The sequence below is a fragment of the Ochotona princeps genome, chromosome 26 (genome assembly GCF_030435755.1).
Source record: "Ochotona princeps isolate mOchPri1 chromosome 26, mOchPri1.hap1, whole genome shotgun sequence".
NCBI classification, from domain to species: Eukaryota; Metazoa; Chordata; class Mammalia; order Lagomorpha; family Ochotonidae; genus Ochotona; species Ochotona princeps.
The window spans coordinates 23,793,498-23,810,123 of NC_080857.1; the positions used below are offsets into that span (position 1 = coordinate 23,793,498).

A 16,626-nucleotide genomic window follows, 5' to 3' on the forward strand; every position below is an offset into this window, starting at 1 on the left:
TGGGAATGTCACTGTCTCTTGTGCGGGTGCCTCTCCCTCCAGGACATGCCAGGCAGCTAACCCCTCTCGATTTTCCGTCAGGCTTTCGCGCGCGGCGCTCCCACGGCGTTGGGCCGGAGGGCGTGGACGTTCCGGCTCGGGAGGACCCCTCCGCGGGCTCCGGAAGCCGCCTGGACCGGGGCGGCGGGGCCGCGGCGGGCGCCGTGATGGCCGTGGGGCTGGGCGGCTGACAGCCGGGCTAGGAGCGAACTCGGAGCCCAGCGGCTCGGCGGCCGCGGCCGTCGCAGGGCCGCCGCGATGGCCACGTCCGCCGCCTCCTCGGAGCATTTCGAGAAGTTACACGAGATCTTCCGGGGCCTCCATGAAGATCTCCTAGGGGTGCCCGGGCGGCTGCTGGGGACCGCAGGGACGGGTGAGGCAGGGGCGGGACGAACTGGGGCAGAATCCCCCCCGTGCATGTGAGGAAGGGAACAACAAAACAAAACAACAACCCCAAAGCCCCTCCGTCTCCTCGGGTCTCGCCGCTCCTCCTGACACGCCCCCCGGGGCCCGGGTGGACGGGTGGGCTTCCCGGGGTCGTCCATGGTCTCATCTCTGCTTGCTTTTGTGTCTTAAAGCTGTGAGTCTGTGTTCCGGGGAATGGTTTCCTAGCTGTCTGTGTTTGGTTTTACGCGCCTCAAGGCAGGCATTGCTCTCAAGAGAGTCCCCTCCTTTCCACCTGTCGTGAAGAGGGTCCGGGGCACAAAAAAAGGGGGGTGGGTTTCAGGAGTCGTGACTTTGGGGGGATTGGGACGTAAGGGGTTGAATGGGAGTTTGCCCAAGGGAGGAGAAAGGGGAAGAAGACGCTGCTGAGGGAGGACAGAAGTGAATACTCCCAGCTGTGGTGTCTGGGGTGCTGGAGGGTGCAGGGAGGCCGAACGTGAAGGGAGCACGGAATGTCACCCCAAGATGTCTGTTTGCTCATCATGTGGAGAGATGCAGTTTCAGCAGCAGATTTGATTTTGTTTTATTTTTAAAGAGATTTATTCATTGATTTTGTTGGAAGGGCAGATATACAGAGAGGTCTTCCACCCACTGGTCCACTCCGCAAGTGGCCACAGTGCCCGAGCTGAGCCCATCTGAGGAGCCAGGAGCTTCTGGGTCTTCTAGTCTTCACTGGTGGGAACTTTAGCTACTACACCACCACACTGGGCCCAGATTTCACTTTAGAAGGTTGTTGGGGGCTTGTGTAGAGGAGAGGCAGGAGGAGGTGGGCCAGGGTTGGGAGCCTTGCTTGCCAGCGGGTGACAAGGGAGTGTGTTTGTGTGTGTATGTGCGTGTGTGAAGCAGTGCAGTGTATGTGTGGTTAAAGGAGTGTCACGTGCATGGGTGAGGGAGATAGCCTGGTTGTTAGTGGCTGTTATGGATAAAAACACAAACTTATATGAAGTATTATATCTTATGTGGGATTGGGTTTAAGGTGGAAATCAGAGTAATCAAAACTATCCGAGGAAAGCCTTGAGACCTCACGCCTTCTCCCTAAACCTGATCATCTGTTTACTTCGGTGAGGGCATACATGGCTCTTCAGTCGCTGACCGTGCTGATGTGTATGTAGATTTCATACTAGGGGAAAATCGATAGTATAACCCTGCACATGCCTCAGCAAGGGGGAACCTTGAAGACGTACTCAGTGGAATAAGCCAAATATAAAGAAGAAAAATTTTCAAAGATTTATTTATTTACTTATTTTACTAGAAAGGCAGATATGCAGAGAGAGGGAGAGACAGAAAGATCTTCCATCTGCTGGTTCATTCCCCATGTAGCCACAACAGCCGAAGCTGAGCCAGTCTGGAGCCAGAAGCTAGGAGCTTCCTATGGGTCTCGCACATGTGTGCAGCGTCCCAAGGCCATTCTGTACTGCTTTCTCAGGGCACAAGCAGGGAGCTGGATGGGAAGCAGGGCAGCTGGGACACAAACGGGTGCCCATATGGGATCCTGGCTCATGGAAAGTGAGGATTTAGCCTGTAAGCTATATCGTGCTGGACCTCTTGTATGTATATCTTAAAAAAAAACATCAAAAATAACACACCAGCTTTTATTATTGTTGTTTAAGGAGGCAGAGAGAGTGCCCATTCATGGGTTTACTCCCCAAATACAGTGGCTCAGGGCTGGGTGGGTTAGGGCTAAAGTCTGGAGCCAGGAGCGCAGTGCGGGCTGTCACGTGGGTAGCAGGCTGCCCCCCCTGGGTCTGCAGTGCCAGGAGGCTGGAGTTGGGAAAGCCAGGACACAGACTCCAGTTGTTCCAGTGTGGGACGTGGGCTTCCTAACTGCGAGGCTGAAGTTTTATAGAGTATGGGGGCACACCAGGAATTTCATGAGCAAATTAAATTTAAAAGTAAGATTATTGGAAACATTCTGAAACCTACAAATGTTTTTTATTTCATAATTTGCATTTTCCACAAGTGTTTTTGAAGTGCCCTTGGATAAAAGAGATGTCTCACTCCCTAATTTTCTATCCAAGGAAGCAGGCCAGGTTCCACGGAATTGGAGGGAGTTACCCAGGCTCACCTGTTGACGCCGGTGCTGAGCTGGTACCAGAACCTAAGCCTGGGACTCATCCGGGCTCCCCCTGCCCCAGGCACCTGCTGATAAGCACCATTCCAGTACCCTCTTCATAGTTTTTGCCATGTCCTGGGGCCATTTTTACTTTTGTTTTCTTTATATACACTGAAACTTCCATGTAAAAATGTGTATTTGGTATAGTTATTTTTGAAGAAAACTTCGTATATTCTAAATAGAAAATCTGTATAAACTGACTAGAAAAAAATATGACAATGAAAGCGAACAAACACTGTTTAATAAGCTGCTCCTGCTTTGAAGCGGGGACTTACATTTGTTAAAGAGGGAGATTAGTAATTTTAGATACAGGACTTACCAGCACGAAGGTGACAGGACAGGGTTCGCATTGTGCCCGTCATTACCAGTGCTACCACCAGGGGGAGACAAGCACCACACCCGCTAGCCTCCAGAAAAGCGCCCTTGCAGGAAAGCTGTGGGAGTGGTGTTAATATGCAGAAAGTGATTCTTCACACCGTGGGGGGGGCGAAAGTGCCAGCAAAGATTTCTGAGAGTCGGTGTGGGGAAGAATTCCTGTTGATGAAATCAGGCCTGCCTCCTCAGAGCAGAATAGCAAAGGTTGGGAATGCTGAATTTGGACAGCCTTGTTTCTTAGGAGACACTAATCGCTTTTTTTTTTTTTTTTTTTTTTTTTTAAAGATTTATTTTATTTGTATTACAAAGTTAGATATACTGAGAGGAGGAGAGATAGAGAGGAAGTGGAGCTGCCGGGATTAGAACCAGCGGCCATATGGGATCAAGGCGAGGACCTTAGCCACTAGGCCACGCTGCCGAGCCCACTAATCGCTTTTAAGACCAAATGATACAGGACTTGTTCCCTGGGCATTCAGTGTCCGACGCAATGGCTTCTCCTCCCTCCTCCTCAGCCATGGCTCCTAAGTGCCTTTAGGGGGTCAGTTAGTACTACTACTCCCACCAGGGCTGGAGGGGGACACTTGCTCTGAGCTGAATGAGTGGCCTTCACAAAGGAAGCTGCTGTGAGACTTGGAAACTTGTCTGTCTTTTCCAGAAGAGAAGAAGAAGCTGATCAGAGATTTCGATGAAAAGCAACAAGAAGCAAATGAAACCGTAAGAGAGCTCCTCCCTGTTTCCTCTCCTGCCTGGTGTTCCCGAGTGCTGCCTTAACTGTTGCCGTCTGTTGATCTTGATTTTAACCGTTTCTCCCTACATGAGGCCAATGAGCGGGAGTGGGTGTTGAGAAAGGGGTTGACTGACACGAGTGGGTAGAGCTTGAGTTCCTTCCTGAAATAGGAGTTTTGACAGCATGTGAGCAGTAAGGGCATTCTTGGACTTTCACCTGAGGGGTCTTCTTAAATCTCTAGTCAGTAAGATGACTACTGGTTTGTGCTTAGATGATTCTAAACTAGGCACATCCCAGAAGAACCAGGCCATGGGCTCACTGTCCTCTCTTTGCTTTCCCAGCTGGCAGAGATGGAAGAGGAACTACGTTATGCACCTTTGTCTTTCCGTAATCCCATGATGTCTAAGCTTCGAAACTACCGGAAGGACCTCGCCAAACTGCACCGGGAAGTGAGAAGCACGCCTCTGACGGCCCCGCCCGGGATCCGAGGAGACATGAAGTACGGGGCATATGCCATCGAGAACGAACACATGGTGAGCTGCTGTCCTGTGCGAGGCCCTGGGACGGAGTGCAGCTCACAGTGCCCTACACACTGGGTGTTCTTGTCTGTACCTTTATTTCTTCCCTATCATCTCCCTGCGTCCCTGCCCTAGCTAGGCAAATCTTTATAAACCATATGCATATTTTATTTATTTCCATGCTTAATGTATGAGGGAGTCTTTAATAAGTTCCTGAAAACGTGGAATTAAAAGATAACTGTAGAGGTAGGCACATGGCATACCAGTTAGTCCGCACTTGAGGTACCCATGTCCTGTGTCTGAGTGCCTGGCCTGAGTCCCAGCTTCCTGCCAGTGCACACCCTGTAGGGGGAGCAGATGAAGGCGCAGTTATGGGCAAGACCTGAGTGGAGTTTCTGGCTCCTGGATGTGACCTGATCCAGCGCCAGCTGCTCCGGACATTTGGGGATTTAACCAGCAGATGGAAGATCGCACTCTGCCTTTCAAATGAATGAAAAATGTTCTTAGTTTTAAAAAAAATGGACCTCCTCACATATTTTTCACTATACATGTTTTCCAGGAACTTGCTGAAAACTTAGATGCAGGAGATGTTTTGTGTGTAACAGCTTTACGTGTCACCTGTAATTTTTATTTGCGCTCAGTATTCCTAACCCATTAGACCAATTTCTTTTCTTCCTGAGCGTTTTATCTTATGAATTTCATTTTATTTTATTTTTAAGAATTTTTTTATTGGAAAGGCAGATCAGATTTACAGAGAAAAGGAGAGACAGAAAGATCTTCCATCTGCTGGTTCACTCCCAAAATGGCTGCAGTGGCCAAAACTGAGCCCATCAGAAGCCAGGAACCAGGAGCTTCTGGGTCTCCCATGTGGGTGCAGGATCCTAAGGCTTTAGGCTAACCTGTACTGCTTCTCAGGCCATAAGCAGGGAGCTGGATGGGAAGTAGAGCAGCCAGGACATGAACCAGCATCTATATGGAATCTCAACGTGTGCAAGGCAAGGATTTAGCCATTGAGCCATCAGAACCAGGCCTTATCTTATGAATTTTAGTTACTGTCTCAAGTGTGCCAAAAATTTTTCAGTGAGGCTTTTTATCTTACTGATTTCAGTGTCTGAGGGCTGGAGGTCTCCCCTGCATCAGTGTACTCTTCAGGTGCTGGCAGCAGCTGGGGGAAGTGGGGTGCAGGAAGCAGAAGCTCAAGCCAGTCTCCCCTGTGGCTGGCAGGATCCCAGACATGTGACTGTCATCTGTACATTAGCCGGAAGGTGGAACTGGAAGCTGCGATTGAAGTCTAAGTACTGGAATCTAGGATGAGGAACACCTTAACCACTGTGCCAAGCATCTGTCCTGTGCTTAGGTTCTATCAGTATCCAAGCTTCTCTTTACCCTAGTGTCAGGATGACCCAGTAACACAGATACAGTGTTATTCATATGCTTCCCGAGAGGGACTTCCTACCACTTGTTTCATGGTAATGGGAAGTGAACCAGATCGCCTCTCTAGCCTTCTCCTTGTCCTTTGCTGAGTCACATGCTCCTTGATGGAGCCCAGCTGGTTGTCAGCTGCTCCGGAACAGGCCCTGTGCGCTTTGAGTAGCTGAGGATCTAGAGCTGCACCTGTCCTGGTCAGTGGTTAATTCCGACTGACAAAGACCGCTTTTGTCCCCATGGTGCCCGTGCTTAGGATTACACATAGAGGAAATCCCCAGGGAGGCCACTTGGAAACGAGGGCAGCAGGCAGGCTGAGCTCACAGTGCATGGCGTGGCAGCTTTCGCCTCACCAAGAGTGTAGCCACATAGTTTTCCAGAAAATGAGAGTGTTCCAGGCTTCTGATTTCTTTAAGGACAAGACAGGAACTCAGCCCCAGCCTTGGGTCCCCAGGACCACACCAGCCAAGTGGAAAGCCTCAGGGGATTCATCTTTTCCTTCCTGGGACTGCAGAGTCTGGTCGGCTTCCGTATGACCCCGTCAGTCACAGTATGTGTGCAGTCCCAGGCAATTCCCTACTCCGGGCTGCTTCCTCTCAGGTGTCAGGCCAGGAGGCCGACAGACAGTTCAGACTCATCACAAACAGGGAACATGCTGCGCTGTGTTTAGTCCTCCTTCCTCACCTCACTTACATGTAATAAGCAGTGAAATGGCAAATGGCTGTGATCCTGATGATTGGGCTCCAGGTTCCGCTTTGGCCTGTGACCCTGACCAGGATCTCAGAGTTCGTTAGAAACAGCATCTTGGGTTCTGTCATGAGGATAGGGAAAACGATTGCTCACTGAATCCCTTCTTATACAGGGAAGGTCAGAAGAAATGTGTTGGAATGAGTTTATAATGGAAAAAATAACTTTTCCCTCCCATCCTCCTATTAGAATCGACTACAATCCCAAAGGGCATTGCTTCTGCAAGGCACTGAGAGCCTGAACCGGGCCACCCAGAGCATTGAGCGTTCTCATCGGATTGCCACCGAGACGGACCAGATTGGCTCAGAAATCATAGAAGAACTGGGGGAACAAAGAGAGCAGTTGGAACGCACCAAGGGCAGAGTAAGTCTGGGCAGGTTGGGAAGAGGGTGACGGGGGAATGTGGGTGGGGTCACTGCATCCAGATGTCATGCTGAGGCCAGCAGCATACAGCATTCTGAATTTAGGGAGTAGATTTTTTTTTTTTTAAGATTTTTATTACAAAGTCAGATATACACAGAGGAGGAGAGACAGAGAGGAAGATCTTCCATCCGATGATTCACTCCCCAAGTGAGCCGCAACGGGCCGGTGCTGCGCCAATCCGATGCCGGGAACCAGGAACCTCTTCCGGGTCTCCCACACGGGTGCAGGGTCCCAATGCATTGGGCCGTCCTCGACTGCTTTCCCAGGCCACAAGCAGGGAGCTGGATGGGAAGTGGAGCTGCCGGGATTAGAACCGGCATCCATATGGGATCCTGGCGCGTTCAAGGCGAGGACTTTAGCCACTTTATTTTTAGAGTTGGTGCAGTGGCATAACAGGCTAATTCTGTACCTGCAACGCTGGCATCCCCTATGGGCACTTCTGATTCAGCTCCTGATTGTGGCCTGGGAAAGCAGTAGAAGTGGCCCAAGGCCTTGGCCCCTGCACCTCTGTGGAGACCCGGAAGAAGCTACCATTGCAGCCATCTGGAGAGTGAACCCGCAGGTCCAAGATCTCTGTCTCTCCTTCTCTTTGTAATTCTGCCTTTCCAATAAAAATCTTTACGAAAGACAGTTGTAGCGGGAGGGGTAAAGGGAGGGAGATCTTTATCCACTGGTTTACCCCCACAAATGGTTGAAGCTGAGCTCATCCAAGACCAGGATCCAGGGGCTTCCTGCAGGTTTCCCCCATGGGTGCAAGGGCCCAAGAACTTGAGGCAGAGCAGGGACAGTCAGGACTCAAACTGGTGCCCATGTGGGGTACCGGTGCTGCAGCTGGAGCCTTCGCATGCTGTATCACCATGCTGGCCCCAGGAGTAATGTTTAGATTCTCATTTTTTCGAGTTTTACTTTGCTTAGTTAAGAGAAAGCTTACTCCTGATATTTATATGTCATTGGAAATTTGTTTTAGAAAAGGGGGAAAAGTCTGAAAGAGCCAGATTTTGCATTTATAAAAATTGCAGCCAATCCAACTTTAATTCCTGTATCATCTATTGTTGCAAAGAAAAAATGTTTAAAAGTGCTTAAGAAATTAAAGCTGCCAATCAAATTTTTATTTTCTTACACAACTACTGGGATAATTTACCATCATGAAGATACCTACTTTGACAAGTATGCTTCAAAAAGTTTATAGAAAATGGAAGTGAACAGGGAATGGCATTGTGCAGTAGTAGGTAAAGCCACCACTTTGCAATGCTGGTATCCCATATGGGCTGTTTGATGCCTTGGAAATTCCAATTCCAGTTCAGCTCTCTGGTGATGATCTGGGAGAAGCAGAAAATGGTCCGAGCGTTTGGGCCGCGGACACCCGTGAGAGACACAGATAGAGCTCCTGGCTTGTCTCGTGGCTAGTGCAGCCATCTGGGGAATCTCTAAATTCTTTCAAATAAATGAATAAAGTCTTTCACAAAAAATGGAATTGAAAGAATGAATTTATTCTGGTGTAAAAATTTTCATATGTAGAAAATGTATATTGTGAAATAACTGCATGGATTTTAAAGCCATTTTTTTTTGCACCAAAATAACTCAATTTTATTTTTCTACCAACTTTTAAAAATTCTTTTATACAGAGAGTAAGTGCCCACCTGTAGTCTCAGTCCCCCAGGTTAACGGCTGCAGCCCACGCCTCCCACACGGGTTCTGCCCGTTGAGCTGTCACTACCATCTCCAGGGTCTGCGTTGTCACAGAGCTGGACTAGAATCCAGCACTTGGTAACTAGGCCAAATGCCTGCTCCTGTGCCAATCTCAAGTACTCTGTGAGACTAAATAGCACCACTGACAATACAATGATACAGTCTGCAATACGTAAACCTTTGCTGTTACCTTAAGTTGAATCATTGCGGGAAAGACACATATTCAGGCCAAATGATGACTGCACCAGAGACTTCTAATCATACTTTTGTAAGAAGCTCTGAAAAATAACTCGTTTCTTCCCTTCTGTGAGTTAATCCACAGATATTTCACTAGTACACAGTTGGCCATTGGAATGCTATAACTCTTAATAACATGAGGAAAATCCAGACTGAAAGATATTGTGCCCAAGATTTGGACAGGAAAATATCTCAGTGCTACCTACAATTCTCCATTCTTAGAGCAGTGAAGATTCACAAATCACAAGGCAGGCATCTTGCTTACAGGTTGTGTGGCCTGGTTGAATTCAAAACCTAAGGAACGTGGTTCAGCGGAGAAATCAACCTACCAAGGCTACTGGGTACGAGAACACGTGACAAGTGGCATCCATTTAAATGCCTCCGGTTCTGTAGCTTAGAAATGGGATGTGAAAGGGAAGGGTACTATTCCAAAAGTGGTAGCCCACCAACCTACAACAAAGGGCACTCAACAGGCTTTCCTGGAATTTCCTGGAATTTGGCTGATGAAACTGAAATCTTAAGTTGCTCACGAGTTGCATCAGTCACTGGCTGGGTGTGCTCAAAGCCTCCTTGTTCTGAGCAGCCAAGGCAGAAGGTGCGTTCAGAGGCTGTCATGCAAGTCGGGTGTGCAGGGTTTTTGGATTTTTTTCAATGTATACACCATGATGTATCCTGTAAGTTCTGGAATATTCAGTTCTACAGCATGTGGAAATAATCACTGTTTTCTCTTCTCAGCTGGTAAACACAAGTGAAAACCTGAGCAAAAGTCGAAAGATTCTTCGTTCAATGTCCAGAAAGTAAGTTTTTAAAATAGAATTACAGTGTAACACCTTTCAACCAGGAGAGCTTAAAAGTCGCAATGAAGCGCCTTAAGACTTCATGCCAGTTGGTGCCCACCGCCAAGCTGTGGGCTTGTGTAGTTAACTATCCCAGGATAAAATCCTTGGTAAGAGTATCTGCTGACTTGGAGCACAGTAGTGTCTCTGCTGAAAGGTCCCGGCTTGTGTTCCTCAGAGAAGCCAACACCCGGGAATAACAGAGCTTCGGATCTTTTGGCATATATTTGTGAAAACTTGATTAGAAAAGTTTTCATTGCTGCTATTCAATACTTGCTTTTTATAAAATTTTTTTTTTTTTTTAGAAAGGCAGATTTACAGAGAGGAGGAGAAACAGAGAAAGATCTACCACATGCTAATTCACTCCCCAAGTAGCTGCAAGGAGCTTATTTTGGGTCTCCCACATGGGTGCAGGGTCCCAAGGCTTGGAGCCATCCTCTACTGCTTTCCCAGGCCACAAGCAGGGAGCTGGATGGGAAGTAGGGCTACTGGAATTAGAACCAGCGCCTATATGGGATCTTGGAATGTGCAAGGTGAAGACTTTAGCCGCTAGGCTACCATGATGGGCCCTCAATACTTGCTTTTGGCTCTTACTGCTCTTCATGGGAAAATTGGCTGGTTTTCCAAAATTTTCATCTTGTAAGAACTTGACTTAAAACCCTACCAGAGGGCCCGGCGGCGTGGCCTAGCGGCTAAAGTCCTTGCCTTGAATGCCCCAGGATCCCATATGGTTGCCAGTTCTGGTCCTGGCAGCTCCACTTCCCATCTAGCTCCCTGCTTGTGGCCTGGGAAAGCAGTTGAGGATGGCCCAGAGCTTTGGGACCCTGCACCCGCGTGGGAGGCCCGGAGGGGGTTCCAGGTTCCCAGCTTCGGATCGGCACAGCACTGGCCGTTGCGGTCACTTGGGGAGTGAATCATTGGACAGAAGATCTTCCTCTCTGTCTCTCCTCTCTGTATATCTGACTTTGTAATAAAAATAAATCTTTAAAAAAAAAACCCTACCAGAAAGGCAATTTTAAAAAAATTAAAATAACTACTATTTAAAACCATTTTACAAAGCGAAGAAAGCATTTTTGTGCTTTTTTGCTAGGTGTCATGAGGTAGACAGTGTTCATCCCCAAGTTAGGGCAAACCAACCTCAGGAGCTGTCACCCAGAAAAGAACGCTGGAAGTACTTGGTGCTGGGTGGCTGCGTGATTAAACATGCATGGTCTGCCCAGCAATCCCCAAGTACTGAGAATGGGAAGAAGTCGGTGACAAGGATTCTGACTGCTCTGCTCTTGGCTTCTCTCCACAGAGTAACAACCAACAAGCTGTTACTCTCCATCATCATCCTGCTGGAGCTGGCCATCCTGGCAGTCCTGGTTTATTACAAATTCTTTCACAAGCACTGAACTTCCTAAGTGGAAGGGATTGCGGAATAGAACTCTGACCTGTGACTGAAGCATGTTGCTGCTGCTGACAGTGCAAGGATGCCCTGTGTGGCCAGAGCGTGGGAGGAGGGGGAACGGAGAGCCAGGGTCATGTGAAGAACAGCAACTAGACCAGTGACATACCAAGGTAATAAACGCTGTTTATAACTGCTTTAAATTTACATGGTACTGTAACATGTTCATACTTATGGACTGGATAAAAACCTTTACAGTAGGATTATTGGTCACCAAAAAGTAAAGGGGGCACCTTTACAGTTATGAGAATGCGCAGGTGTGCTCATTAAGGCAGTGCTGACCCAGGCAGCGCCGCTCTTCTGTCCCTTCAACTGCCTTACAGTTCTGGAATGCCCACTGTGAAAGATACCATCAAGTATTTCCTAAATTCTCACACACTCTGCACTTTCTGATTCATCTGGTGAACTTGGTGTAGGAAGTTGGTCATAGACAATATGTCCTCCTTCTCTCGTCTGACCAAAACTCGAAGCAATCACATCCACAGCCAGGCTAGCCGTAGCCTTCGCCTCGTCCTCCGAAGCGGCTAACCGAGGATTGACTTCCACGAGGTCCAGAGCCGACAGCAACCCTGCGAGAAGAGCAGAGTGTAACGAACCTCAGACAACTGCCTAGCTGCCACTTCCAAGGAGGGTCTTCGCACCTGGACAGGGAGAACAAGACTAAGGGGAAAATCTGGATCATTTTCTACTGTAAAATCACCTTTTGTTTTCTCTTGGTCAGAAATGTAAGTTAAAAGAAACCTTTAAGGAAATAAATCATCCTTTTAGCTACTAACATAGTGGTATAGCTGTTAGGTTCTCTGAATAAGAAATGGGTGTGGTGTGGGGAGGATGGTATTTCAGCCTGCTTCCTGGGAAAATGTGTGCTGTTTCCAGCGTGACTAGGAACCTTCCAGAGCCAGCTAGAATAGGGGGACGTGTCAAGGTGGAGAGAACCCCATTAGCAAAGCCATGGTCCTGCTTTTGAACTCAGCTGTATGTGAGTCTCGTTCAGCACCAGGCCCTGTTCCCCGAAGCGTGGCTATCCTACAAGCCGCTTCTCACGCTGTGGAACTGGGCCGAGGGCAGGCTCTATGCCTGACACTTGTCTCCTAGGAGACTTACCCACTCTCTTACACTTGGTCAGGATTCAGCCATGTGTGAATCCTGTGAGGGTTTGCAAACTGGTGCCCGAGTCCCCAGCGCTGCTCCTTTGACCTGAAGGGAATTAGACCAGAAGCTATCTAGTCCTGTCCTCTGTCCCTGAAATGTATTTGATGGAGTTGATTATTCTGGGTGAAGTTAATCTTCTTCAGGAGCCATCTGAACAAGCAGTGCTCAAGGATACAAGCATCTGAGAATATTTCTGGTGGCATCAAAATCTGGAAACATGGGTAAGTATATGTAATACTTACTGATATTCCATTATTACACGACTGGGGAAACTTTTCTATGCCAAAGGCTGTTTGGATATATAGGCCATACAAACTAATCGTCTTAAAAATTAGCCTGTTGGGCCCGGTGTGGCGTGCCGTAGTGGCTGAAGTCCTCACCTTGAACACACTGAGATCCCATATGGTCGCTGGTTCTAATCCCAGCAGCCCAGCTTCCCATCCAGCTCCCTGCTTGTGGCCTGGGAAAACAGTCGAGGACGGCCCAAAGCCTTGGGACCCTGCACCTGTGTGGGAGACCTGGAAGAGCTCCTTGCTCCCGGCTTCAAATCGGTGCAGTATCAGCCATTGTGGTCACTGGGGAGTGAACCAATGGACGGAAGATCTTTCTCTCTGTCTTCCCTCCTCTCTGTATATCTGACTTTGTAATAAAAATAAATCTTTTTTTAAAAAAATTAGCCTGCTACAGTTCTATTGACTTTTGAGTGCCACCTGCAATTGCCTTGGCAGGGCCAGACCAAAAGATTTGGAGGGCCTTTTGTGGCCCATGGTCCAGACACTCCTCACCCCTGTTACTTTATAAGGTTAGAGCTGTTAGCTATTACACCCAGTAATGTCAGTATGTCTTCCCCTATTAGCAGTGCATGCTTAAGCATATTATATAAAATTATCATGAGTAGGCATGTTACTAGAAAATTTCCATCAATTCCTATACAGACCTGTGTCCTGTTGGCCACTGGAATTCCACTGGCTAAGCCTATACCTTTAGCCTATCTCAGAAGTACTCAGAAGGCTTGCATTGTTCAAAATATACTACCCGATTCTAGATTACTGCCACCCTGTATGTTTAAGCAAACTGCCACATATATCTAGTTGACAGTGTTGTGAGTATTCTGGAATACAACATTTTAGCGAGCAAAGGAGGAGCCAAGGCATGACCTCTGCTGTGAGTAACGTTACTGGGCAACAAATTGGAGAATTGAACTCTTGGCATCTCTGGTCATTAAGCAGAGGCCCACCGACAATCCCCCAGATTATGGGTCTGAAAACAACAGTGGCCACTGTCAGATCTGGGGCCAGCTCTGTCTCATTCTCTGTGTTGCTTTAATCTAGCAGGCTCCAGAGTCAGGGAGACCATTTCTGATTGTCCATTTGTATCCCAGCTCATCAAGGGTTCCCTGTAGTTCTGAACCTTGAAATATGGAGTGTTTTTCCTTCTGTCTCAGCCAGTGACCTGACGTTGTTAGTCAAGGGGCAGAGACGGCTCCATCTGCTAGCTCATACTCCCAGATTCCCAGGTCAGGAGGCTCAACTAGGTCTCCTGTGTGGGTGGAAGGACCCAACTGCTTGAGTCAGTACCTGTTTTCTCCCAGGAACCTGGAATTGGGAGTGGAACAAGATAAGATGCTGGGTGCAGGATGCTCACTCCTTATCCCCTAAAGGCTCCTACCAAATAAGCATAGTTCAAGATACTTCACAGCGTTTATGGGAAAATGAAAATAATTATTTTGATATATAAAATGTTTTCAATTCATGTAGGTTTTTTTCCCACTGCTTTTTCTTTGAACTTTTTGAAGACTCCTATATGCACAGATTTGAGATGCTTTTGGCACAAAAGAGACATCTTTTCATTTTCCACAAAACTTTTTGCAATGCATTCACAGAATATATATTCTACATAAAAAGATCCAAGATCCAGTCCATCTTGCAAATATTTAGATCAGCTTTAATTCCAGAGTCCCAACTCACATTAAATTGAGCTCTTAGCCATTAAATTACAGTTACGAGGTCTTAAGCTTTTTTATTTTTGAGAGAGGAAGCTCTCATCAGCTGTTTCACTCTTTGGAGACCCACAGTAAGTCCCAAAGCCTCCAAGAATGCTATCCAGTTCTTCCACATGTGTGGCAAGGACCCGATCACTTGAGCCATCACTGCTGGGGCCAGTGTGGTGGTACACCAGGGTAAGCTGCCACCTGTAGCAGCAGCATCCCTTATGGGCACAGGTATGAGTTCCAGCTGCTCTGCTTCTGATCCAGAACACATCCCTGCCAACATGCTTGGGAAAGCAGTAGAAGATGACACATGTGCTTGGGCCCCTGGCACCCACACAAGGAGACCCAGATGGACCCAGATGGACTCCAGGTTCCTGGCTTCAGCCTAGCCCAACCGTGGCTGTTGCAGCCATTTGTAAAATGAAAGTTAATGGAAGATCTCTCATCACCTTTCAACTAATCTCTAAAAAAAGGGCCCGGCGGCGTGGCTTAGCGGCTGAAGTCCTCGCCTTGAAAGCCCTGGGATCCCATACGGGCACCGGTTCTAATCCCGGCAGCTCCACTTCCCATCCAGCTCCCTGCTTGTGGCCTGGGAAAGCAGGAGAGGACGGCCCAAAGCCTTGCGACCCTGCACCCACGTGGGAGACCTGGAAGAGGTTCCTGGTCCCAGCATCGGATTGGCGCGTACCAGCCCGTTGCGGCTCACTTGGGGAGTGAAACATCGGATGGAAGATCTTCCTCTCTGTCTCTCCTCCTCTCTGTATATCCGGCTTTCCAATAATAATAAAAAATCTTAAAAAAAAAAAAAGTGTTCTAGCAGCCATGTAAGTCAGATTCAAAGATGATTCTAAATGAATATATTTATTGGGCTAGCCATGGGATTATCTATCAGAGTTTAAGAAAAACAAGTCTACAATGGCACAGTGTTCTAGAAGGTCCCTGCAGTCAAGACTCAGCATACTTACGTAGTTACTAGGCTACACACCTGGTTGCTACCTACCTGTATTGTGTATTTCTTCTGAAATATACATGCCTTCTCGGTAAGTCAGCCCCCCAACAACAGGGGTTCCTGTGGCTGGGGCCAGTGTAGGGTCAAATGCATCAATGTCAAAGCTCAGATGGATCGGCCGCTGTCGCCTGGAAAGGAAGAGGGTGTGAGGACACTAACTCAGCGGTGCTTGCGTGCACATCCTTCCTGTGATTTCAACACCCTGATTTTGTGGCTCTCAGTCCTGGTACTCTTTCTATAGCGTATTTCCTATTCCTATTAATTACTGCCATTATTAATTACTATTAATAATTCCTATTACTTAGTAGCATTTTAGCTTCCTCCATACCACTTTGTGATACTGTTCTGCATGCCACAAACTATTTCTGCTTACCCTGAGCATTGGAACCTCTTAAAATAATCACTGTGAATGGAAAGCGGGCTTCACTTCCATATGATACTGCTCAGACTAAGTTGGGTTATAGTTGCAGCTTTGAATATTAACAGCAGCTAGACTTCATGTCATTTTCTGGTTTTAAGTTGAATTTAGCCCAGGTTTCTAGTGGCTGAAGCTAATCTACAACATCCACAAGCTAAGAGACTTGATTTCCTAACAGCTTAACATGACATACTGGGGCCAGTGTTGTGATGTGGCAAGCAAAGCCACCACCTGCAATGCTGGCATCTCATGGGCACTGGTTCAAACCCAGGCTACTCCACCTGGAATCCAGCTCCCTGCTCACGGCCTGAGAAAGCAGCAGAAAAAGTGCTTGTTTCCCTGTATGCGCATGGGAGAACGGGAGGAAGCTCCTGGCTCCTGGCTGTTGTGGCAGTCTGGGGCATGAACCAGCAGGTGGAAGACCTCTGCCTCTGTCTCTCACTATCTGTGTCTCTGTCCCTCTTTCAAATAAGTGAATCTTAAAAAAAAAAAAGGCAAATACATACTACTACCACATGGCAATTCTGACATTTATCACACAGAAGCAAAATTGCAAACTTTTGCTTTAGCATTCCCTTGCCATCTTCTATAGTCCTAGTACTTACCCAATGTAAAAACTCAAATGAAGCAATAGCAAGACTAAGCGTGGGGGAGCAGGAACAATATCAAGAGATAAGCCTTACAAGATAAGAGACGCCAGAGGGAGGATCCGATCAGCAGCTCCACCCAGGGCTGCTCATTGTGCCGCCTTTCTGGAGTAGCTGAGGTTTTTGTATTTATGTGCTTTCCTTTATTGTGAAGGTAAAGTTACTGTTGTCAAGTGACAGGCCCAGGGCTGGTGCACCCGGGACTGGGGACCGAGCAGAAGACAGCCATGACAGTTACATACTTGCCAATCAGGAGATCTAACGTCTGTTCCATGACCTTCTGGATGCCAAGCCGATCAACGTCTCTCATGGAGAAATACTGGATATCATAGTTCTTTAAAATAAAACTGTGGGGAGACATAAAGGAGTTCTTAAAAAGTCTTTCTTTCT

General features: G+C 47.7%; 2 protein-coding genes across 2 annotated transcripts in view; one reads left to right on the forward strand and one right to left on the reverse strand.

The window, feature by feature from the left end:
* Nucleotides 1-167: 167 nt before the first annotated feature.
* On the forward strand, nucleotides 168-11,167 carry VTI1B (vesicle transport through interaction with t-SNAREs 1B). The gene is made up of 6 exons (XM_004584457.4): nucleotides 168-412; nucleotides 3,627-3,685; nucleotides 4,040-4,231; nucleotides 6,578-6,751; nucleotides 9,473-9,534; nucleotides 10,871-11,167. Exons 1-6 carry the CDS (start codon nucleotides 298-300, stop codon nucleotides 10,965-10,967), a joined length of 699 nt encoding a protein of 232 aa, XP_004584514.2. The 5' UTR covers nucleotides 168-297; the 3' UTR covers nucleotides 10,968-11,167.
* A 135-nt stretch (nucleotides 11,168-11,302) lies between these two features.
* The window catches only part of ARG2 (arginase 2), a 30,227-nt gene continuing 24,903 nt past the window's right edge, over nucleotides 11,303-16,626 (reverse strand). The window contains exons 6-8 of the mRNA XM_004584458.2: nucleotides 16,479-16,583; nucleotides 15,163-15,299; nucleotides 11,303-11,589 (exon numbers count right to left, since the gene is read on the reverse strand). Coding sequence (XP_004584515.2) covers nucleotides 11,384-11,589; nucleotides 15,163-15,299; nucleotides 16,479-16,583 — 448 coding nt within the window. The 3' untranslated portion in view covers nucleotides 11,303-11,383. The remainder of the gene's footprint in view (nucleotides 11,590-15,162; nucleotides 15,300-16,478; nucleotides 16,584-16,626) is intronic.